This window comes from Taudactylus pleione, unplaced genomic scaffold (genome assembly GCF_031769625.1).
Source record: "Taudactylus pleione unplaced genomic scaffold, aTauple2 ptg000217l, whole genome shotgun sequence".
NCBI classification, from domain to species: domain Eukaryota; kingdom Metazoa; phylum Chordata; class Amphibia; order Anura; family Myobatrachidae; genus Taudactylus; species Taudactylus pleione.
Window position 1 is genome coordinate 1168233 of NW_028284619.1, and position 22502 is coordinate 1190734.

A 22502-nucleotide genomic window follows, 5' to 3' on the forward strand; every position below is an offset into this window, starting at 1 on the left:
CTAAATTTATTTAATAGATATGAGTGTCATAACAGGATGGCAGTGAGCCCTGTGTCACATTACATCATGCAGAGTTGGTAGAGCTGCCAGCACCAGAAAGTGGAGCAATGCCTAGTGCAACCTGAGGACAGCCTAAGCCTAAGCGTCTGCACAGATGCAAGGTGCGTGACTGCGTCATCCAAAGGACGCTCCAGGCAGCACTACTGCTGCAGTGAGCATTCCGGGCACCCTGCTAGCCAGAAGCAAGAGCCGTGGGGTAGCTAAGGTGCTGCCCACATAGCCCTGCGCTCTGTGCTGTGGCACCACTCACGGACCCCAAGTTATGACCCAGATGGATATTATTCAGTTCAGCAATATACAATCTTGTACATGTCAGTTACATACAGCTATATTAGGAGTCTATTCATTAAGTTAATTATCGGGGTCCGAACAGACCCCAATAACTAACATTTCTTCTCTCCGCGAAAGCCGGAGCAATTCATCATTTATCTGGCACGGAGACAGCTGATCCGTAAATCAACTGTCTCCACGGAACTTTTCACTGCTCTTTTCGGAGCAGTGACATAAGTGCTCATGCGTGACCTACAGAGGTGGAGGGATCCAAAAGGATCCCTCTTCGCAACCCGGAGCTCCTTCCCACAGGGAAGGAACGGATTGCTCGCAGCAAGTCAAGCTCTGAAAAGATCTGCTAGGGCTGCAGTCCTTAAATGGGTGCTGTGTTGTCCAGGGGTGTGCTCTGCCAATTAGGGGTGCTCTTCCCCAGTGTAAAAAAAAATAAAAGCGCTTTTTTTCTTTCCTTTATTTTTTTGTGTATGTGTGCGTTAGCAACTTAGCTGCGCTATTATTGTTTGGTGACACTGCCGCAGTTTATCGTCAACGTATTTGTGACTCTGCAGGTGGTCTGTCCACACTCGGCAGGGGTGCTTTGTTGTCCATAGAGAAGGGGTGCTGTCTGTGTTGTTCATCAAGGGGCTGCTGCCTCGTTCAGGGGTGCTCTTCCCCAGTGTTAAAAAAATAAAAGTGAAATAAAATTAATATCAATACACAAAAAATAAAAAATAAAAATATTTTTTTTGTGTGTGTGCGTTAGCAACTTAGCTGCGCTATTATTGTTTGGTGACACTGCTGCCCAGACCTCAGTTTATCATCCAGGTATTTGTGACTCTGCAGGTGTTCTAGCAGCACCTCCACCAGCAAGGCCACCTCATTTCTATTAGATGTATAAAAAAAATAACAAAAAATCTCCTCCAGATTAAAGATGTCTTTTAGGAACTGAGGAACTTGATCCTAGATTGATCTTCCCTCACAAATGTTTTTAAGAATCAAAACATTAAAATAAATAAATTAAAAACTAATCAACCCTTCTGTCCTTTCCCGGTCTTCAGTCGATAAACATATTCCAACTCCATCGGGCCTCTGACCTAGTTAAGGAAAACATTCTTGGTTTTTAAACTTCCTAGGAGTTGTAAAGTATATTAAAGTGCCATCATGTCTACAACTGCAATGCCACTCTGTGCCATGTTGGAAGCTGAACTGCCACATGCTAGTGCCGCCCACTGCTGTCGCTTAGCTTAGTCAGCCAGCTAGCTGGATGCAGCCTTTTGGCCCTAAACTAGATTAAATCAATATTGTGAGCTGTGAGGTGGTCAAAATTGACTGGAAATGACTGGAAATAAATGTTATTGAAGTTAATAATACTGTAGGAACAAAAACAGGCCCAAATTATGTGAATTTATCTGTTTTTATGATTGTTTTAGAAAAAAAACAGATCCAAAACCAAAACACGCAAGGGCGGTTTTGGCAAGACCAAATCCAGATCCAAAACATGAGGAGATACACATCCAAAACCAAAACACGGGGGTTGGCGCACATCCTTAATGCAAATCCTTGTTGACTACCCCAAATCCTACCCTGTTTCCCCAAGGCTTGATGTCTGGACACATTATCAAGCCCACTGTTTCAGGATTCCCAGTTTAAATTTTGTCCAGCCAACTATCCTTCTTTTCCCCTAACACAGCTTTACCCTCCCCACTTAGAAATCCCTAGTATGATGACAGATTCTTGGCTCTGGGGCAACAACATTCCAGTCACCCACTTGGCACAGTGCAACACTATAATGAATAGCTAACTGTCCTGATTGCACTATATAGATGACACAGAAATCGACTTTGTTCTCCGCAAAACCTCCCAACATCAACATCTTCTCAGTTACTCATTAACCTCCATATACGCCTGCTGTGTTATGATGTAGCACAACCATATACTACCTTGTCACAAGGTACTACAGTATATGGTTAAATAACACCAGTTGTCTAAAGCTGAAATTATTGGGATTCTTTTTGAGGACCTTTTATCGCCATCTAACTGGGTAACAGGTACCAATATATTTGAATACAACTAAGTACTGCCAAGTCTAATAATTGCGTCCCCTAATTTAAGTTTGTACCGAAAACAAGTTTTAATGATCTGGTTATGTAAGAATTGTGGCAATGTCTTAATTCATTTATTTGACTTGATAATGAATGGGATGGGCTTTGTTTTAAAATAAGCACTTTATACTAATTAGTAAATAAGGCCAAGCATGTACATGTGATTTTAGCTTTTTCTCAGAATGAGCTATCCAATTTCCTAAATTGGTCTAGGCTTGTTTAAGAGAATTGCAACATTATTCAATTTTGTATCTTCAGCACTATACAGTGTCAATGACAGTTCAGCTGCAAAGGGCAAAATTATTAATAACTAACGAAAGATAAAATTGGGAGCATCCCGATGCTAAAAACATACAGAAATTCAGCATTACTGGGCAGCCAGGTAGGGTAAACAAGAAATAAAATACATATATAGAACTGTATATTGTGCTGTAAATAATAATAATAATAATAATAATAATAGTATTAAAAAAAGACACCTGATTACTGCCATACTTTTAGCGCAATTTTTGTTATATAACTTAATTTATGTCAGTATAATCTGTTCTCACAAAAGTTATGGTGTTTTGGCATTACGGGTTATTTAAAGACAGTCAGCCGATATCACCGGCTGCCAGGTCACAGTGCTCTGCAGAACCTAATACAGAAAATAATTTATTATTAAATAACATCTTGGCTGGTAATGCTTTTCAAATATATTTTGCTATTAAAGGATAATTAAAAGTAAACATAACGTTCTGTCCTACATAAACCCTTTGCCGGGAACGCTGACCTTTACTGTACCTGTTGTATGACACTGGTGGAGAATAAGAGCCAGCAGCTACAATACAATACAAAAAGGCCGTTGCAGGGAATTGCACAGTAAAAGTAACTGCTCATTAGACAGGAGTTGTGACCAACCAATCAGGATCCTCTTTTACTGCACACCATCCAATCAGAAGCCTCTTTACTACACTCCATCCATCTACCAATGTCCCAAGGTTCTACTGCTACTGGTCCTCCATTAGCAATTTGGGCTAAGAAAGTGTGGCAGTTACAGCACTGATTGTAAGGTGAGGGTGTGGTTCCCAAGAGAGAGAACACAACCAGACCACAGTGGTGGAAAAGAGGGCAGGCATGGCCTATCTTATAGAGCAGGGATGGGGAACCTCCTGCCCTTGGGCCGTATAAGGCCCGCGGAATTGTTTGGTTTGGCCCTCTGGGCTTTTTTCTGCTAGCCTCATCTGGCTAGCATGGTGCCTAGAAAGTCACCCTGCAGCCAGAATCTATGCAGCAGTGCCACCTGGAGCATCCTTAGGACACTTCAGACAGTCACACCGCTGCCCTGACAGCTCCCCAGAGCATCCTCATGAACATGCAGGCTCAACGACAGGGGCGTACGAGACACAGGGTGGTGAGAGACACGGTAGGGGAATGATGCTGAGAGAGGGGTTGTGAATGAAGCTGAGAGACATGGGTGGGGGGATAATGATGCTGAGAGACACAGGGGAGATCAGTGGATGGCTGGAGATGGAGAGACAAAGGAAGGGAGAGACTGGAAACAGATGGATGGTGCTGGAGAGACACGGGGAATAAGGTTTGGAGAGACAGTTGAGGATGAGCCCATAAGTGTGCCGGGCCTTAAGATTTCTGTTGCTGGCCCTGGGTATATGTATTAAACTTACTAAAGAAGACAAGTGGAGGTTTCCCATAGTGACCAAACAGCTATCATATATCTAGAAGACTCTATAAGATGATAGCTATAAGCTGATTAGTTGGTATGAGAAACTTCTTCCCTTTCCTCTGAAAGATTTAATACACCCCCCCCCCTTTCATAATGGTCCTGTATTGACTGAATCTCTATCTCTCTTCTAGCTCACCTCTGTTTGTTGCCTTATGCTGTGTACACACTGGACGATATATAATCTGTACAGCCAACACACAATATATTGTCCCGACTGTCGGGCAGTGTGTACACATGATATATCTGAAGTACGTTGTTCACAGATATATTGCGTCGACTGTGCAGCACGGCATATGCGATATATATGAAAGATATATTGTGTACATCTGCCTGTGTGTGCGGGTGACTGACCGACCGACCCATATGCTGGCCACGGGAACCAGCGACAATGAGTTCACAACTGGTTCCTGTGTCCAGACATACCTGGCCGGCCGATTGGTAAATGTGTATACACAGCTGCATACTTACCAAATCAGTTGGCCAGCTGATCCGTCAGCAAAGTGTGTACCCCACATTAGTGAGCCACATTGCAGATTACAATGGCTGACAATTACACACTGCAGCCACTTACTAATACTGCCTTTTTCTAGAGCCCCAATCAGCTCATACCCAAATTACTGTTTTCTAGCAGTCAAGGAGAAACTCCATGCAATGTATAGTTAGGCAACTCCAGGCAATGTATAGTTAGGCAACTCCATGCAATGTATAGTTAGGCAACTCCATGCAATGTATAGTTAGGTAACTCCATGCAATGTATAGTTAGGCAACTCCATGCAATGTATAGTTAGGTAACTCCATGCAGTGTATAGTTAGGTAACTCCATGCAGTGTATAGTTAGGCAACTCCATGCAATGTATAGTTAGGCAACTCCATGCAATGTATAGTTAGGTAACTCCATGCAATGTATAGTTAGGCAAGTCCATGCAATGTATAGTTAGGCAACTCCATGCAATGTATAGTTAGGTAACTCCATGCAGTGTATAGTTAGGTAACTCCATGTAGTGTATAGTTAGGCAACTCCATGCAATGTATAGTTAGGCAATTCCATGCAATGTGTAGTTAGGTAACTCCATGCAGTGTATAGTTAACCAACTCCATGCAATGTATAGTTAGGCAACTCCATGAAGTGTGTAGTTAGGCAACTCCATGCACTGTATAGTTAGGTAACTCCATGCAATGTATAGTTAGGCAACTCCATGCAGTGTATAGTTAGGTAACTCCATGCAATGTATAGTTAGGCAACTCCATGAAGTGTGTAGTAGGCAACTCCATGCAGTGTATAGTTAGGTAACTCCATGCAATGTATTGTCAGGCAACTTCATGCACTAGTGAGTATGAACTAGCCCGTAAATGCTTTGGTACAGAGGAATTATTTTGGTGACTACATTTGCCCAGGCGAATCACAGCCTCCCTGTATAGATACATTGTGCAGAACTGAATTACCAGCTATTTTATTTCTTCTTTTCTCAAACCCATAACCAAGTTGCAGCTGCCAGTTATGCTACTGAGTGTCATTATTTAATCCAGAAAAGAAAATAAGTTTTACATTTTTATGTCATAGACATATATATTATATATATATATAAAATTCCTTAAACCGTGCACAAATCAGGATGGTTTTCAAATCTGGTTTTAATAAATTAGAAAATGCATATACAATAGAAGGAGGAAAATGCAGCAAGGCTTTCAGATGATGTATTTAAATAACCAGATGAAAAGCATAGTGCTGCAGTGCCACCTACTGTCTCCATGTGAGAATTACCTGCTTTCATTATAAGGCGTTATTCTAATTCTAATATATTGTTTTTAGAGCTGAATTTGATATCATTGTTTTCTGGCATTGCTAAATGTGCCTATTCAGTAACATGTAATTACGACCTTTTATCCTAGCACACGCTTATAAAACAATGTTGCTCAATCTGTGATATATGTGCCCCAACCATAGGAGACAGCTCGTGGGTGCTGAGAGTAAATTGAGCACCCCCAATATTTGTACTGCCACTATCCATGTCTATACAAGTAATTTTTTTGTCTTATTGAGGGACCCCCCCCTTAATCATTTTGAACAGTTGGATCCAGTGCCCCTAACCCTCTTCCCCACATTCTCTTTATAAGAATTTATGGGGTATTGTCAGGGGTGTAACTAGGTATTTGAAGGCCCCATATCAAAAGTGTGTAAGGGTTCCTATGTACCACCCAGTGGTGAAAAACGTATATAACACATGTAACTTTGACAAGGAAGATGGGCCCCCCTCAGCTCTGGGCCCCATAGCAGCTGCACCCCTTGCACCTATGGTAGTTACACCCATGGGCATTGTAGAATTGGCCGCCAAAAGGCTGTAATCGCAGGGCGCCCCTCATCCATACACTTTGATTCATAGCCGTCATCGTTATCAGTAAGCACTTACACCACTTACATCAGTAAGCACTTACACCAGCCCCATCCTTGGTGTAAAGGTTCCGTCTGAAAACAGATGTATTAATCTGCACATTAAGTTGACACGCCCTCAGTAAGCACTGCCTGTGGGGGAAAGCCCCTTTACAGTCCAACATACATGTATTAAAACACACATTTCACATCTATATATATAAAACGCTAATGCTGCTACTCACCTCTATGGGGGGAATTCAAGCGTGTTGCGAGCTGGCGGCCACTAAATGGTGCCCGACGGAGAAATGAAATTGCCACTGACATCATAGCCTTCACCTATACCGTTTTAGCCTGTACAGTACCTTTTTTTTATGGTCTGTACCGGCAAACAGCATTGTAACGGTTTGTACAGGGTTCCAGGTTTCTTAGCAGCGCTGCGGGACACGGACTCCTACAGTGCTGCTCAGTGACACTGACAGGTGGCTCCCTTCCGTGGCTGTCTGCAGGCTCTGTGTGTAGTGAGGCAGCTGGCACTGGCTATTTACTGTCAGTGTGCATCTCTATAGTTACTGTCAGTGTGCATCTCTATAGTTACTGTCAGTGTGCATCTCTATAGTTACTGTCAGTGTGCATCTCTATAGTTACTGTCAGTGTGCATCTCTATAGTTACTGTTAGTGTGCACTTTGAAGTTCATCTCTATATATCACTGGGGGCAAGGTTCCAGCCGGCGGTGGCTGATTACTGTTGCTATGTAACACTACAGTAAGATATGAACTTCAAAGTTCACACTAACATTATAACAGTAACCAGCAGGCGCCAGCTGCCTCCAGCTCCCCAGGGCCACCCCCCCTTACTTGTGGTGACACCCCTTTTATCTGTGGCGACGCTCCCTGTACTTCTAGCCCAGCTGCCAACGCTGACATTTCTGATCGCAGCCCCCCGAGCTGGCGAGCAGAAATAACAGAAAAGTGACCCAGTTATGCGCTCAAACTGGACTTTTTGCAGGCACAACAATGATGGGCTGCTAACTAGTTTGCCAATAAAGCATTAATCTTTCACCTTTTATCATCATAACTTTGCTTTTCATCAGTTTTCCATCTCATTGCCACATGGTCAAAATGGAGGAATTCGTAAATACTCTGCACACTGGCCCCTGGCTCCAGGGGGGCCCGCACCACACACCCTGCACCCATAAAACTTACCTCTCCGGAGTCCCACGTCGGCTCCGGTGTCTGCGCCTGTAAAAAACGGTTGGAAAATGGCCGCCCGGGCCATTTTCCCATCATTTGCACAGTACAGGGAAAATGGCTGCCGTGGCCCTTTTCCCTGAGACCTGTGCATGCGCTATAGACTCTGGGCACACTCTAGTTCCCAGAGTCTATAAGTGCGGCGCTCAGTGCGCTGCCGGCCGCCGAACGGCGAGGAGGGGGCCCGTGATGAAGACTACACACTGGCCCCCTCCTCTCTAGAAATGCCCCTGTGTAGAGTAGCCAATGTTTCTTAAGTGTCGTCATTGGATTACAAATATATTCCTAGGGTTCCTACTACTGACTGCAGCGGCTGGTTTGAGGGGGATGGGGGGGATTACAGGTACCTGAATTTTTTTAATTTAAGAAATATTAGCGTTTCTGCTAAGCACTAAAATATCCATGATTTCTGCCATTCAAACTGTATTCTCATTGACTTGTACAGTACAATACAGTTTGTAGACTATAGAGTATATAGGGCGCATTTGCATGCATATTTTATACATATAATACATACCTCAAATAAGTAATGTAGCATTTTCTAAAAAGTTTGGAATGACATCTGTTACATTACTGGGCTAAATGTAATATACTGAGGGTATATTCTGGCGCTTTAGACACAAGCTGTAAGGCAGCCATTTAAAAATTTTTTAAATCTATCCTGTGTTGCCTTTAAAAGAAAAATTGCCGACACGGACATTGCAGCTCAATTGCCGACATATCGGCCCACTTCAGCCGATTGTTGCGTTCTGCGCATGCATCACAGTGCGTGTGCGCGAACCAGCCACTGCGATCGGGGCTGCGATCACAGTGACTATGCAGACCCATTGCAGAGTGATTGACAGGAAGTGTAATTTGTGGGAGGTGAAGGCGGGTGGTCGGGGAAACGCAGGCGTGCCAGTGAGATGAAGGCCGTTGTGGGGGCGTGCATAAATTATACACTGAGATGCCATACGCAGCTTGGCCTTCCACTGCGTGCGCTGAACATAGCAATTTCTGAGTAAAGTCTGACCTTGTGCAAGTGTGCGTGAGGCTCCTAATGGACTCGATGTTACCGATGATTTCGCCGTCTTGATAAACATTACGTATGTGTGTAAGGTAAGGTGGGCGTCCTTATGTTGTGCTGCGACAGCATAGCGATCGCAATGGATTAGCATATCATCGCAGTGAGACGGCGTGCGCAATCACAGCCGTGATCACAGTTGCGATCCTTGCTGAATCAGGCCCATAGTGTAGATGATGTATAACTAGTGTACTACATGGACCTACCAATAATGTATAGAATAGATATAACACGGCAGTTACAATGCACTGTATGTAAATAACAACTTTATGGTAAACGTGTACTTGTATTACTGCTCGTTTGTCCCTCAGCTTAACTTTAGAAAACAAAACACTGAGCAGGTAAAAAGATTAACGTTGGGAGCTTTCTGTAAGACTCAGCTATGTATGAATCCAGTTCTGTTGAAGTAACCATTAGACTGTCCCAGAGTGGGTGAAAGATGCAGTAACTTTTTCTCTCTAAAAGAAATAGTTTAATGATAATACAGATATTCCCAGTTATATACTTGCCACTGGCGTGACAAATTGCGCCAAACATAGCACGAGATGCGCACCCGTGAGCGGATACGCGCACTGCGGACGCGCTTCTATAGGAATGTTTAGTGCGATAGCAGTGCACGCCATAGCGTACCGTAGCGTATGCAGGAGCGGGGAATCATATGGTGCGATGCGTGCGCACGTGTGTGGGGCGATCAGCCACAATGTAACTGGGCGCATCTGTAACTCCATATCAGTCTGCCCCACACCCTCCCAGGGTCAGACTGGCTCCACTACCTCCTTTATGGGTCAGGTTCCAGACTGTGGATTCTGGGCCTGATTCAGACCCAGTCGCAAGAGCTGAGCGCTCGCAATCGGGTCGATTGGTGGCCCAGAGCGCATGCGCATGACGGAGCCGGCTCCGACGTGCGCATGCGCGAGACCCAGGTAGCGACGGGCAATCCGTCGCTCTGGGTCTCGCACCAAAGGGGGAGTGCTGTCGATGTTGAGTGACAGGGTGGCTGCCCAAACGGAAGTGTTCCCATGAGAACGCCTACCGTTTGGGGGCGGCCCCACTGACATCACAAGTGATGTCAGTGGGAGAGCTTTCGGCTCTGTTTGAGCCGAAAGCTCTCTGGGGCTTGCGGCCACGAGACCCTACCACATCAGACCATCGCGCCCAACATCCTGGCCGCTCGCATTAGCTGTGGGTGGCAACCCACAGCAATACGAGCGGCCGGGAGGCCATTGCATAAAAAAAAAAAAAAGACGCCCTGATTCATAGCGAGCGCTCTTTCAGAGTGTCCGGCTCTGAATCAGGGCCTCGGATCATACTTTACACCCTCCATTAGAGGGTCAGTTACTAGGCTGTGCAGGACCTTGTACTAGTGGCTGGCATGGGACCCTAGCACTGCATTCCCCTGGCGGGCCCTTCATGCCCCAGTCCGACACTGCTCCCTCCCAAATGAGTTTGCAGAGCAGTGGTTCCAAAGCATATGCAAAGTTACATCTAGGGCTATATTTACAAAGAGGCGGCTTATTATTAAGCCACTGCTGCTCCATGGGTTGGAGCTGAAAATTTAAAGCGGCACTATTACTCAGTGTAAAGCACGCCAGACTTTATACTGAATGTTAGTGCCGCTTTAAATTTGTAGCTCCTTTTGCTTCGTAAATAATGCATTTATTTGAATGACTAATTTGACGCTCTTTTCAATTCATCCATTTCTCATTATCATATGAGTAAGAGATTAGATCTCCACTATAAGGGAATAATTATGGCCACAACTAGAGCCCACAGTTTGTTTTTTGATTAGCGCTCACACTAATTTCTCCTACTATTTTTAAAGAAAATATGTCTCATATCCAGTGTCGGGAACACACACACAGATCTATCTCTATTACCCCTTGGGACTTTTTGGGAAGTCCCTTATTCTCCTAGGCTGCAGGACACCCCTTTTTAATTTATTGTTTTATTATATTTGGTATTATTATTCAGGTGGCGACAGTCATAATATCTGCTTATACGTCTACTACAGATGTGCCTACATGCATCTTACTTCCTTGCATGTTAAACAGCCCTTCTAGTAACGCCATGCTGTCCTTAAAATGCGAATAGGGCGCACAAGCAGCTTTTTCCGATTAAAATGATATGCCGCATGCCTATATTCTGTGTGCCACTGCAGGTGTCTCTGCATGCGGAACGCTATGCTACAGTATCACAGTCGCTCACACTGTAACGTAGCATTTCACATGCAGATGCATCCGCAGTCGCACACGGAATATAAACATGCTGCATATCATTTTATTCAGTAAGATTTAATTAATTAGACGTATTTGAAGGTAAAAAGTCACGAAAATATGCTCAGTGCTACCGTGTTGCACGCCGTTATGCGATATGTTTAACACAACTTGTAGTGCATGGAGGTAAGATGCATGTGGCTCTGCCTCTGAGTACCATTTAATTATATTATATAGTTTGTAAATATAACCCCTCTCCATGCAGTACAGCCTACCGAATGCTCCTGTCATTGCACTTAAGAATCCCGTCTTTTTTGCACAAAGTTCCTTTTAGTTGTGTATTTGACTCATTCCATTTCACAAAAGAATGAAGAATCCCATCCTAGGAATATAATAACCCTGTTTATCTATTGATCCATGCAGAACTGAAGTCCTGCATATAATAGTGACAACAGCTACTTACCAGAGGCCTCAACTCGGGGTGAGTCAGGATATATCCATTATTAGTGATTGCAAAAGCATAGCCATGAATTCCAAGCTGTAACAAGAGGGAAAGAAACATATAAGTACACATATATAGAAATATAAGGAATGTGACATTGGTTCCACCCTTGCAACATGATGTTTTACCACTTATTGGAAATAAAGTATGGAAATAATATGTTTTTGTTTGACTTCCAATATGGCATAAACAAGGGTAGGGGAAGATGTGGAAAGTACTAACTCCCACACCTACCTGCCAATCTGGCAAACCCCGCTGAAGAGCAGTGGCAGAGAGCACTGTGGGTATATCTAGTTAAGTCACATTGGTTATTATTTCATGTAATTCATATAGCCAGTAATAGAAAGGTATTTTAATGTTAAATAGTAGTTTTACTTGATCTCAAGGTTTACTACTTACACTGGCAGCCATTTTGTGAGCTGAAATATTATTCAAAAGAATAGAGCCTATCAATTCACTAGGAAGCAGAGACATCTCAGAGAACATATTTGTTCACTGTCCGGGAGCATCCAGGAGATTCATGAATATTTGTATAGTCCCATGGACTCCCAGAAGACTGGGGAACCCTTTTTCCCGCCCATTTCCTAGTGTGAGGTGTGTGATGACGAGATGCCAAATGATGGGATTCAGCCCTCTGTCACACACACCCCAAAGTGGCCAAGTACTGTATGCTAAAATCACATACTGGAGATGATTCATGGTGGCATGTAATATGTAATTTGGCCAGATTACATGCTTAGAATTAAATGTGGATCTTCATCCTGTATACAGAATTGGCTGCACCTATGCAGCGGCACTGCTACTATCCATCCGCTTGATGGAGCTGCCCTCATCACTATATCCTTGTGCAGGAGATCCATCTGGGTGCACTCATCTCAGATTAGGCCGCAATTCCATCTATACGACCATCAAACACCCATAACCTATTTACAGTATCATATATGTGACAGCCCCATTGCTGCCCAGTTACACCAACTCCAGCAGAGATGCATACACCCGCAGTTGCTCTAAGTTGTATACGCAGGCCCTGATGCATTTATGGTTGCTAAACACTGCAAGATATCTGTCTCAAGCGTCCATAAGTCACCATTTCCTAGTGATGTTGGTGCTGCTTATAGAAAGTCTGTCTGTCATGTGGCCAATAACATAAAATAAAAATAACATAAAATAAAAAAATCCTAAGAGATCTTCAGCTGGAATAATATATATATTATACACACACACACACATATATATATATATATATATATATATATATTTTTTTTTTTTTCTTCTTACTCCTTCGTGGTCTATATACCCCGAGTTATAAATCTCTCTTGTAGGTCACAATTACAGCACAAGTTGTAGTTCGATTTCTGATTGTCGGAGTTTTAGAAGTGTTGCTTGCAGTTTGTTTACAAAAGGTTATAACATATGAGGAAAAAGGCACATGCAGTTTACAAGGCTGAGGGAATGCGCCAGGCGCTGCAGAACACCTGTGCTCCATTCATAACCTCACTCTCCATCTGGTTTTCCCCAGATTTTTTTTTTTTAAAGTTCAGCAGAGAACAGGAGTGGAAAGGGGAACATATATTTAACTAGTAGGGGGCACATTTGCTACTTGTTTGTATTCTAAAGCAACACTTCTAACATTGGCCCTCATTCAGAGCCGTTCGCTATTTGCGGTCGTTCGTTCAAAAACAAGGGGTGGCTATTCAAATGATCCGTTCGCAAATTGCAGTCTGTTCACACCTCTAAGTCTGAACGAGCGAGCAAAACATACGCTCGTTTATTTGTTAAAAACGCCCCCTGGCCGCTCGCACCATACGTCATGTCCGCTATTTATTAGATTAATCGAGTACATCGACCAGCGTATGAACTGCTCGCTATTCTTGTGGTTGGTGTTTGCTACCACAAATTTGCGAGCAGTTCTGGCTATAAAATAACCCAGTGACGTGGTCAATGACGCTGCTGTATTAATTATGCACACCCATAATACGCCCGTTTTGACCTTTAAGCACGCCTGTGTTTGGATCTCCACTCCCCATTTTCAAGCACCTTCCCCTGTTACCACCCACATACGCCTCATTCTGTCACTCAAAATAGCAGGCACTCGCTATATAGCGTACAAACGATTTTTGGCCGCACTGACTGGTTCGCGCATGCGTACTAAAAACCGTACGCATGCGCAGATGTGCAAACATCGCTCGGAACGAGCGTACTGCCGCTAACGAGCGGCTCTGAATGAGGGCCATTATTTTTATTATCCGATGACATCGATTATCCAGTAAATGTTAAAAAACAAAATAAATCACCTGTCATTTTATTAACAGATGATGACGTAGCAGTTAAAGTACAGAAGTCTGCATTTAAGGTACAAATTACTAACAGGAGCGAATAAACAGCACCAAAATAGCACACTGTATTCATCACTCTTTGGCCCGTATTCAATTCTCTGCGATATGTGGCTGCAATGTTTGGCTGTGCGCTAGAATTTGGGACCACAGCATTGTCAGTTTTTATGTGCACCCCTATAGGGAGGGAGGAAGAGTTGGCAATTTTGAGGTTGTTAAGTACCGTCATTCCAATTGCACTTTGCTGACGTCACCAGCAACTGAATACTACCATTTGCATAAAAAACATACATATATATAACTTCAATGGAAACATGCATCTGAAGGTGTAATACAACACGAATAGCACACATCTGCTGTATCCCATACCAACAACATTTATATTTTCAATATGCTGATTAGTAAGATAAGTTATTGGTTGCTATGGGTAACAGCACGTTAGTCACATTATTTTAATTCATGTTTAAACTTTAAATGAATAGGAAATATAACTTTCATTTTAAAAGTTGCACTTGCAGAGGCACCCAAAAGATTGCTTAAGTTTGATATTTTATAATATGATGTAATAAAATAAAAATGTCATACCTTGGGGTAAATTTACTAAGATGGGAGTTCTATTAAGAAGTGATGTTGCACATAGCAACCAATCAGATTCTACTTCTCATTTATCTAGCACCTTCTAGAAGATAATACCTGGAATCTGATTGGTTGCTATGGGCAACATCACTTAGTTCTTAATAGAACTCCCATCTTAGTAAATTTACCTCCTTGAGCTAAAATAAATAGGATTTTTTTTGCTTTTGATAAAGAACATTTTAAAGAACATGTTCAAATGTATAATAGCGCCATCACCAAGATGTCAGAACAAGCTGTTTTTGCAGTAATTTCCTATATGTTAGTTGCCCTGTCACCATTTTGAGAACATAAAACGGCCGGCGGTTTAAATCCAGTCAGCGGCTGCCCGGCAGGGGTGAAAATCCCGATCGTCCAAGGTAAGTATTTCCTAACCCTATTCTACCCCCTAACCCTAATCCTCCCTTAAGGGTGCCTAACCCTAACCTCCCCCCCCAAGTGCCTAACCCTAATCCCCCCCTCTAAGTGCCTAAACCTAACCCCCCCTTCCCCGCCGCATAAACCTAAGTCCCCCGGGGGGGTGCCTAACACTAACCTCCCCCCGGGGTGCCTAACCCTAATCCCCCCCTCTAAGTGCCTAAACCTAACCCCCCCTTCCCCCCCGCATAAACCTAAGTCCCCCGGGGGGTGCCTAACCCTAACCACCCGCCGGGGGTGCCCAATCCCCCCTTCCCCTAGCCTAACCATAACCTCCCAAGGGGGTGCCTAGCCCTATGTCCCCCCTGGGAGCCCTAAACCTAACACACACACCCCCGCGGCTGGCCGCGCCCGGCTTACCTTTGGTCGGTAAGCCGGGTGTCGGGCTCCCGGCGTAGGTAAAATGACAGGCGTTGGGATTTCGACGTCTGTCATTTAATCCTTGCTGGGATTAGACAGTCGGGAAGCCGGTGGTCAGGATTCCGTCTATCGGCTTCCCGACTGCTTCCCCATAAAACTTGTGCTAATATTTAATATAATACAATGCATCAATACATTAACGCCTATATTTATTAAATAACAGGTTTCGGTTCCGATAATTGTAATTTAATTATCGCCGCTTATTGCAAGATCACAGAGATGTACCATTAAACACATATGGCAATCACTTTACTCCTGGGTTCCAGACCCGACTGAAGATGGAGTTAGCTAGCAGGCCAAGTAACCCCCATGGAGACCTATGGGGACTGCTTTTTCAGTCAAAAAGAGGGGAACACAGCAGGTATCTCTGATATCTGCTGCGGTACCCCGTACATACATTCTAATGATATTTGCTGGTATCCCCCCAAAAACAGCTGTATTCATGTGATATTATGCAAAGATTACGCATTTTTTTTTAACTATGACCCCAAGATCCAATGGCATTACTGGTCCTTAATAATTTGATAAGCTACATCCTCATGTATTTTGACTCAGCTCACAAAATGGCTGCCACCACGGCGTGTATGTGATAGGTGCACTTTACGTTTTCAAAGTCATTTATTAGGGGAGAAAAAATCAGTTCTTTAAGATTTGTGTTCTAAAACTTTATTTGTATGCATAAAATTTGAACAGCTATCAAATACCAGTGCTCACCTGTATGGTGTACGCTGATGATTGTCAGACTGACTTTATAGTGGATACCCTAAACCTCCTACCGACTGGTGGGTCTAAATTATATAAATACCACATAAATAGGTAACTATTGACTTCTGAAGCTTTACCTTATATTTTGGAATGGCCTTTAAAAGTTCTTTAACTGGAACATCTGTGCCAACCACACCTAGAAGAACCCCCTTTGATCTCTGCACAAAACAAGAAATGAAGTAAAACAGGCATCTAACTAAGGTAAACATTCATTGGTAAAACATTACAGACATGCACTAATTATTTTCACGTTGTCATAAATCTATTATAGTACACAGATGACTTAGAGCTTTGTTGTGCCGACATCTCAGAGACACTGATGGATATGAATGAAAGTAAAATGAGGAAAAACAGCTGTCATATTATTTTATTTTTTATATTGGATGAAAAACGATCCAACATGAGAAATTTATCAACAGTAATCAACAAATATGTGTTTCTACAACACGTCAGCATAGCACGGACACTTATATGCTTGCAATTATTACGTAGATTTCTATTGTATTTATATGTGCCAAGCTTCTTATGTAGGATGGCTAAATACAGCATTGAGATGCACAATAAGTTTCTCGGGAAAAGGAAAGGAATATACATTTAGTACAGTATATTGAACATTAATTTGCATACTAGTAAAATAACGTTTGGGTAACATTATTCCTTAAATATGGATATTTCTAATTCCGCAACCTGCACATTAATATATGCATGTACAGGCTGAGTCTCCCATATCCAAATATTCCGAAATACGGAATTTTTTGGCATGACTAAGATAATGAAACCTTTTGATGGTTCAATGTACACAAACTTTGTCTAAGGCACAAATTATTAAAAATATTGTATAAAATTACCTTCAGGCTATGTATATAAGGTGTATATGAAACAGAAATGAATTTCATGTATGTACACAAACTTTGTTTGAGCCACGACTATTCCGTTATCCAAAATACCCCTGGGTCCCAAGCATTATAGATATGGGAGACTCAACCTGTACTATTTTTGTATGTATGTATGTAAGTATCTCACTATATTATTTCAGGCCTAAACACTTTTTTTTTATTGTATATTTTCTTGCAGTTGGTGATTACCTTGAAGATAATGACAATTATACAGATGTTTTAATTAATACAAATGAACCGAATATTCCCATTCAAAATCTAAATTGATGTTTTTAAACATAAATAAGGTTTCAACTAGAACTGAATACAGAAAGTAACGGTAAACTTTTTCCTTTCCTTTTATCCATTTTGCCAAATGTGCCCAGTTTTCTTTTTAAATTACTAGAATATCTAGTATACAATGTTACTGGTATTAGTTAGGGGGTGGAAAGAGACAAACTGAAAAGAGTTAAGGCTGAGTGGCCTATTCATCAAATGATAAATTGCCCGGTAATTAATGCGGAACTGCTGGTTTCCGCATATTTAGGTTATCGAGACATTCATCGTCAGGGGTTCGAATAGGACCACCTATATTAAGCAAACTCCAAAAACTGAAAATGTTCGTAGTTTGCTTGCGAGAACAATACGGCCCCCGATGATAAATAGGCCCCTGAGTCAGATGAGGCAATTGCCTATGGAAATACTCTTCCTTATGTTCAAGACCCCCAACTCAACAAGGACGAGCCCTTTCTTCTATTGCCAACCTTTCAGAAGTGCTTAATGACTGCCTGAGAATACTTACTAGGTTCGTGGAACTATGAAAGCCTTTGTTTTTTTGGATAGTAGCAGCTCCATTTCCACTTGATTTTGTAAATTTTTTGACAATGTTGAGATAATTGGAGCTAGTTGGAGCTAGGAGCGAGATTGGGATTGTAGCTGCTAGTGAACCCAGATTGAATAGTACCAGGTGTGAGTAGAATATCATATAACAAAGAGGAGGATTTTTAGACACTGTTTACTAGATATTAGATTGGGGAATGCCTCCTCAAAACAAACTCTGAACTCTACTTATTAACAAACCAATGCTCAAAGACCAACATGAATTTAAGTGGTAGGAAGACATTGGGAAGGCTCTTGAGTGGGGAAAAATCCATGAACAAATCTCGAAAACGTCAACACGTGATATTCCAAATGTTTTAGACAGTTACTAGAGATGCTGCCTCCAGCTAGGCACAATGTCATATGTGTGGTAGGATTATCCCAGTATTAAGAGTTAGCTTTGTTAGGTTTATAACCTCTTTACCCAGATAATATTCTGCATAATTACTGACTTGATAGCAGCCAACTATAAAAAAACAACACCTCCATCTATCTGTGCCCTAAAAAGTGTGGCAGATTTCACAGTTTGGAATCAATTACAGTCCAAGCTTGATAAGTGGGACCTGGATAAGTGAGAAACTTCTATTACTGGGACTAAATTGTGAGGTCCCCGCATATTTGCACCCAAAAATCTCTGTTAATTAGACTGTGAAACCTCTTTAACTGAGACTAATTTTTCTTGATTATTAGGAATAATCAGCTCTATAACTGAGACAATTGCTGTTAGGACCTGTTTAATTGAGATTAGTGCAGTACATTAAGCTCTATAAATGAGACAACCGCCTTTAGAACATCTGTAACTGGGATTATTACAGGTTTTGACAAGTCTCTATGTCTGTACCTGGACTTACAGGGGAGAGAACCTCTATAAGGGCTCTATTTATTAACATTATTTTTACTAAAATAAAGTGAAAAAGGGTGTTTTCACATCCTTTTCACATTATTTTAGTATCACCTACAGTTACTACAGGGCAATTAGAGTAGAATTCGTAACATTCTACTCCAAGCCCTAATTATCACTTTTTAGTAAGCAGATCACATTTCCCATAATTGTAATGGGAAATGTGATCTGGCCAAAGTTACTAAAAATAAATTGTGAAAAAATACCAGGGAAAGCCGTGTGATAATAACGCCACCTGGAGGTGGCGTTATCCAGGGTCTCCCCCGGTTACCGGGCACCTGCTCTGCTCTAATGGGCACAGTAGAGCCCAGAGCCAGCCCCAGTGATCAGCTGTGTGGTCTAAACAGACCACACACTGATCTCTGCTAAAAAAAAGGAAAAAAAAATTGTAAACAAAAAAAGTCCAGGGACCGGTGATCGGGGCTCCGGGTGATGTACTCCCAGCCTGCACATCACCTCTTAGTCTTAGTGCAGTATGGGATGTCGGGCTTAGCGACGGTAGGCACATGCGTCGGCACTTGTAACTGTATTTTTTGCGAAAATACCGTGATAAGTGTGCAGAGGGGATTCGCAGGGACAGAGCTTGCGATAAAGCTCTGTCCCTGCAAGGCATTTGTAGTAAATCCCTGTGATATTGCCTGAATTTGCAGCGCGAATTCAGTCGGTAATATCACACTACAATCTGCATTACAAATGCAGATTGTAGTAAATTGAACCCCAAGTGAGACAAACACTTCTTAAACCTGGATAAGTGCGATACCTTTTTCACTGAGACTAAACATGCCGTCCCTTGAGATCCCACTTATCCAGGTTTAAATGTACTAGCATCCTCCTTGATTGCCCTTACGAATTCCAAAATATCTGGTCTGCTTCCCTGTAAGAGTCCCACAAAAGATGTATAAGTAGCCAGACTTGTTCAGTACCCACCTTATTCCTAAAAAATGTATAACATTTCCACCAAAAAAAAATAAAACATTTGGAAATCATCTGTAAAGGTAAGGGAGGAGGATCATACCACAGTATGACAAGGGAATTAGGCTGTTACCCTGTCCTATTACTGTGTGAAGGTTGTCTGTATTGTATATTAGTCTCCAGGGATTGGGCTCTATATTGTACATTGGCCACCGTGGAATCAACACTGTATTGTACACTAGCCACTTGGCAATGGCCAATATATTATTAGAGATGAGCGGTTCACTTTCACACCCAAACTATGGGCGCTTTCGAGTAGAACTGATTCTCGGCTCAAATCACTCTGGAGTTCCGAGTAGAATAGAGTCATGACTCGGGTCTTCTTGCCAAGTTCAGAACTTGGATGTAAAAACGAGATCTCGCGTATTTTGGATGGCATTTAAGTGATTTCAGGTGCTCTGAGGTGATCAAAATTGTTTGGAACTGCATATGTAACAAAAACAGGTCCAAGTTACATGATTTTAGCTGTTTGTACACATTTTTAAAGAAATTCCCAAAACACTTGAGGGTGGTTTTTACCAAAACCAACACACGACGATGATTAGAATCAAAGCCAAAACACAAGGGTCTACAAACTTCTCTCTATATTATATATTAACTACTAAAGAATGGGGTATGTATTTTATAGTAGCAAATAAAAAATAAGGTCTACACTGTTCACTGCTGAAGAGAAATGGTCACTGCACTGGTACTCACTGCTGAAGTAAAGCTGGGTACACACTTGAATGATGTCGGCACGATATGTCGTTTCCGGCTGAATTGGAACGACACAGCCGCATCACTCAGTGTCGACGCCCAATATGCATGCTCCCATGGAAGCTTGTCACATCGTCCGGTCAGCCGTCCATCCAAGCGATATCGCAAGCGGCCCCGTTGCAGTTAATTAAGGATGGAACAAGGTATCACTCCATCGTTCATTACCTCATTTTGATGTGTACCCAGATTCCGATATGTCGGCCGATATATCCGCTGGGTACACATCGCTCAGTGTGTACCCAGCTTTAGTGCGTGGGGGACCATTGTATATTACCAGTAACTAATAAGGGCCAAAACAGTAAATAAGTTTCACTTGCAACAATAGAGGCGCTTTTGCCCTGGTTCACTGTAAATACACTTTGTTCCACTAATGTTTCAGCATATCTGTTTCTCAAAATAGCAGGGATAATTTATTTGTCTAAATTTGTGTATAGCAAAGCAGAAATATATACAGAAAATCACGGGATTGAGTAACATTAAAATTAGGCAACACTAGTTTAAGTTGCACTTAAATTGTGTGAGGTAAACCAAACTCTTTTTTTTCTTTTTCCCACTCTACTAACAAAAACGTAACGCTCTGAAATCACCTTATATCTCTCGCATTTTTTCCATTGTGACAATAAGAAAATTTATTGTGGCCTGTGCCAGATGTATGAGAAATATTCATCTAAAAAAAGTTCAAAGAGTTTGTAAAGGCTCTTAAACTTTGCCAACACTGTAAATTGTCCCAGGTCTTTGTTCTCACCACGTTTTGTAGTGCTATTTTTTGCTGTAGAGCAGTTTTGTATGGCAACAAGATATCACCAGAAAATGAAACAACAATGTTTGAATTTGCAATCTGTTTCTCTATAGATAAATATATATATAAAAAAAGGTTGACAAGGGAAATAGCGAGAATCTGCATTAAAGCATTTTGCAACTACTAAAAATAAAAAGTAAATATTATAACAGAAGATAACAAGAGAGAGAATAGAGAGGAGAGCTAGAACCTTTGGTGTATTTCCCGTAAGATCTGTTTTTAGACTTTAAAGAGCAAATTACTCAATTTAAGGAAAGTTATTTGCTCAAACAATCAACTGGTTGAAAATATCGGTACTTGTGTACTTTACGGACTCATTGCAGAGAGAACCCAAGGGTCCTACACTCATTATTATTATATCAATCATGGTAATGTCTAAATCCCCTTCACGGAGAGGACCCTGAAGTCATCAGCCAGTGTCCAGCGTCATTCCCAGTGTCCAGCATCATGCTCTACCATCCAAGTGGGCATAGAGGGGGAATATAACCTTGTGGCGAGCGTAGTCAGCCACCGAGCCCGAAGCGCAGCGAGCCCGCGACGGGACAACTTTCTTCTTTAGGTGGGGACAATCATTCGGTACTTGTGTACGTAAAGTGCACAAGTACAATTTAAAACATTCATTGGGTTCTCTCTGCAATGAGTCCGTAAAGTACACAAGTACCAAAATGTTTGGGTTTTCGAATTACAATGTACACTATTTGAAAATGTATTATCATTGGTTTATGTGGGACTTTCAGTTATTAGGTTTAGGTGATTATATTCCTACAATCCCCATTGAAACTGCTTTTTCATCTACACTCACAATGATGATAACTGTATTTCTCTACTGTTAGAAAAGTGAAAAATGTTTAATTTCCGTATATAATGAGAAATCTCACATTTGCCATCTAAGAAAAGGGATTGCTATTATTAACTAGGAATATCTGTACTGCGTAAAATAAAAATTGTGGCCATTTTAACATGGATGCGCAAATCAGTTTAATCAGAGCTCTGTAATAAGAAAGCAGAGTTAGTATTGTCCAAATGATAAACATACAGGGCCTCTTTGAGAGTTGAAAGAACATCTAGCATAAATAATGCATACACACTAGAGATGTGCGCGGGACCCTCGTGTTTCGATTCTGGAAAATCACCCTCAGGTGTTTTGGCTCAGATTTGGGTTTTGTTTTTGGATTTCTTTAAAATTTATAAATACAGATAAAA

General features: G+C 41.9%; 1 protein-coding gene across 3 annotated transcripts in view; it reads right to left on the reverse strand.

Annotated features, from left to right (window-relative positions):
* Positions 1 to 22502, reverse strand: part of CACNA2D3 (calcium voltage-gated channel auxiliary subunit alpha2delta 3) — a 1120348-nt gene that overhangs the window by 343838 nt on the left and 754008 nt on the right. For all 3 annotated transcript variants that reach the window (XM_088478672.1, XM_088478674.1, XM_088478673.1), the window contains 2 exons: positions 16195 to 16275; positions 11511 to 11585 (listed from right to left, as the gene is read on the reverse strand). In XM_088478672.1, coding sequence (XP_088334798.1) covers positions 11511 to 11585; positions 16195 to 16275 — 156 coding nt within the window. The remainder of the gene's footprint in view (positions 1 to 11510; positions 11586 to 16194; positions 16276 to 22502) is intronic.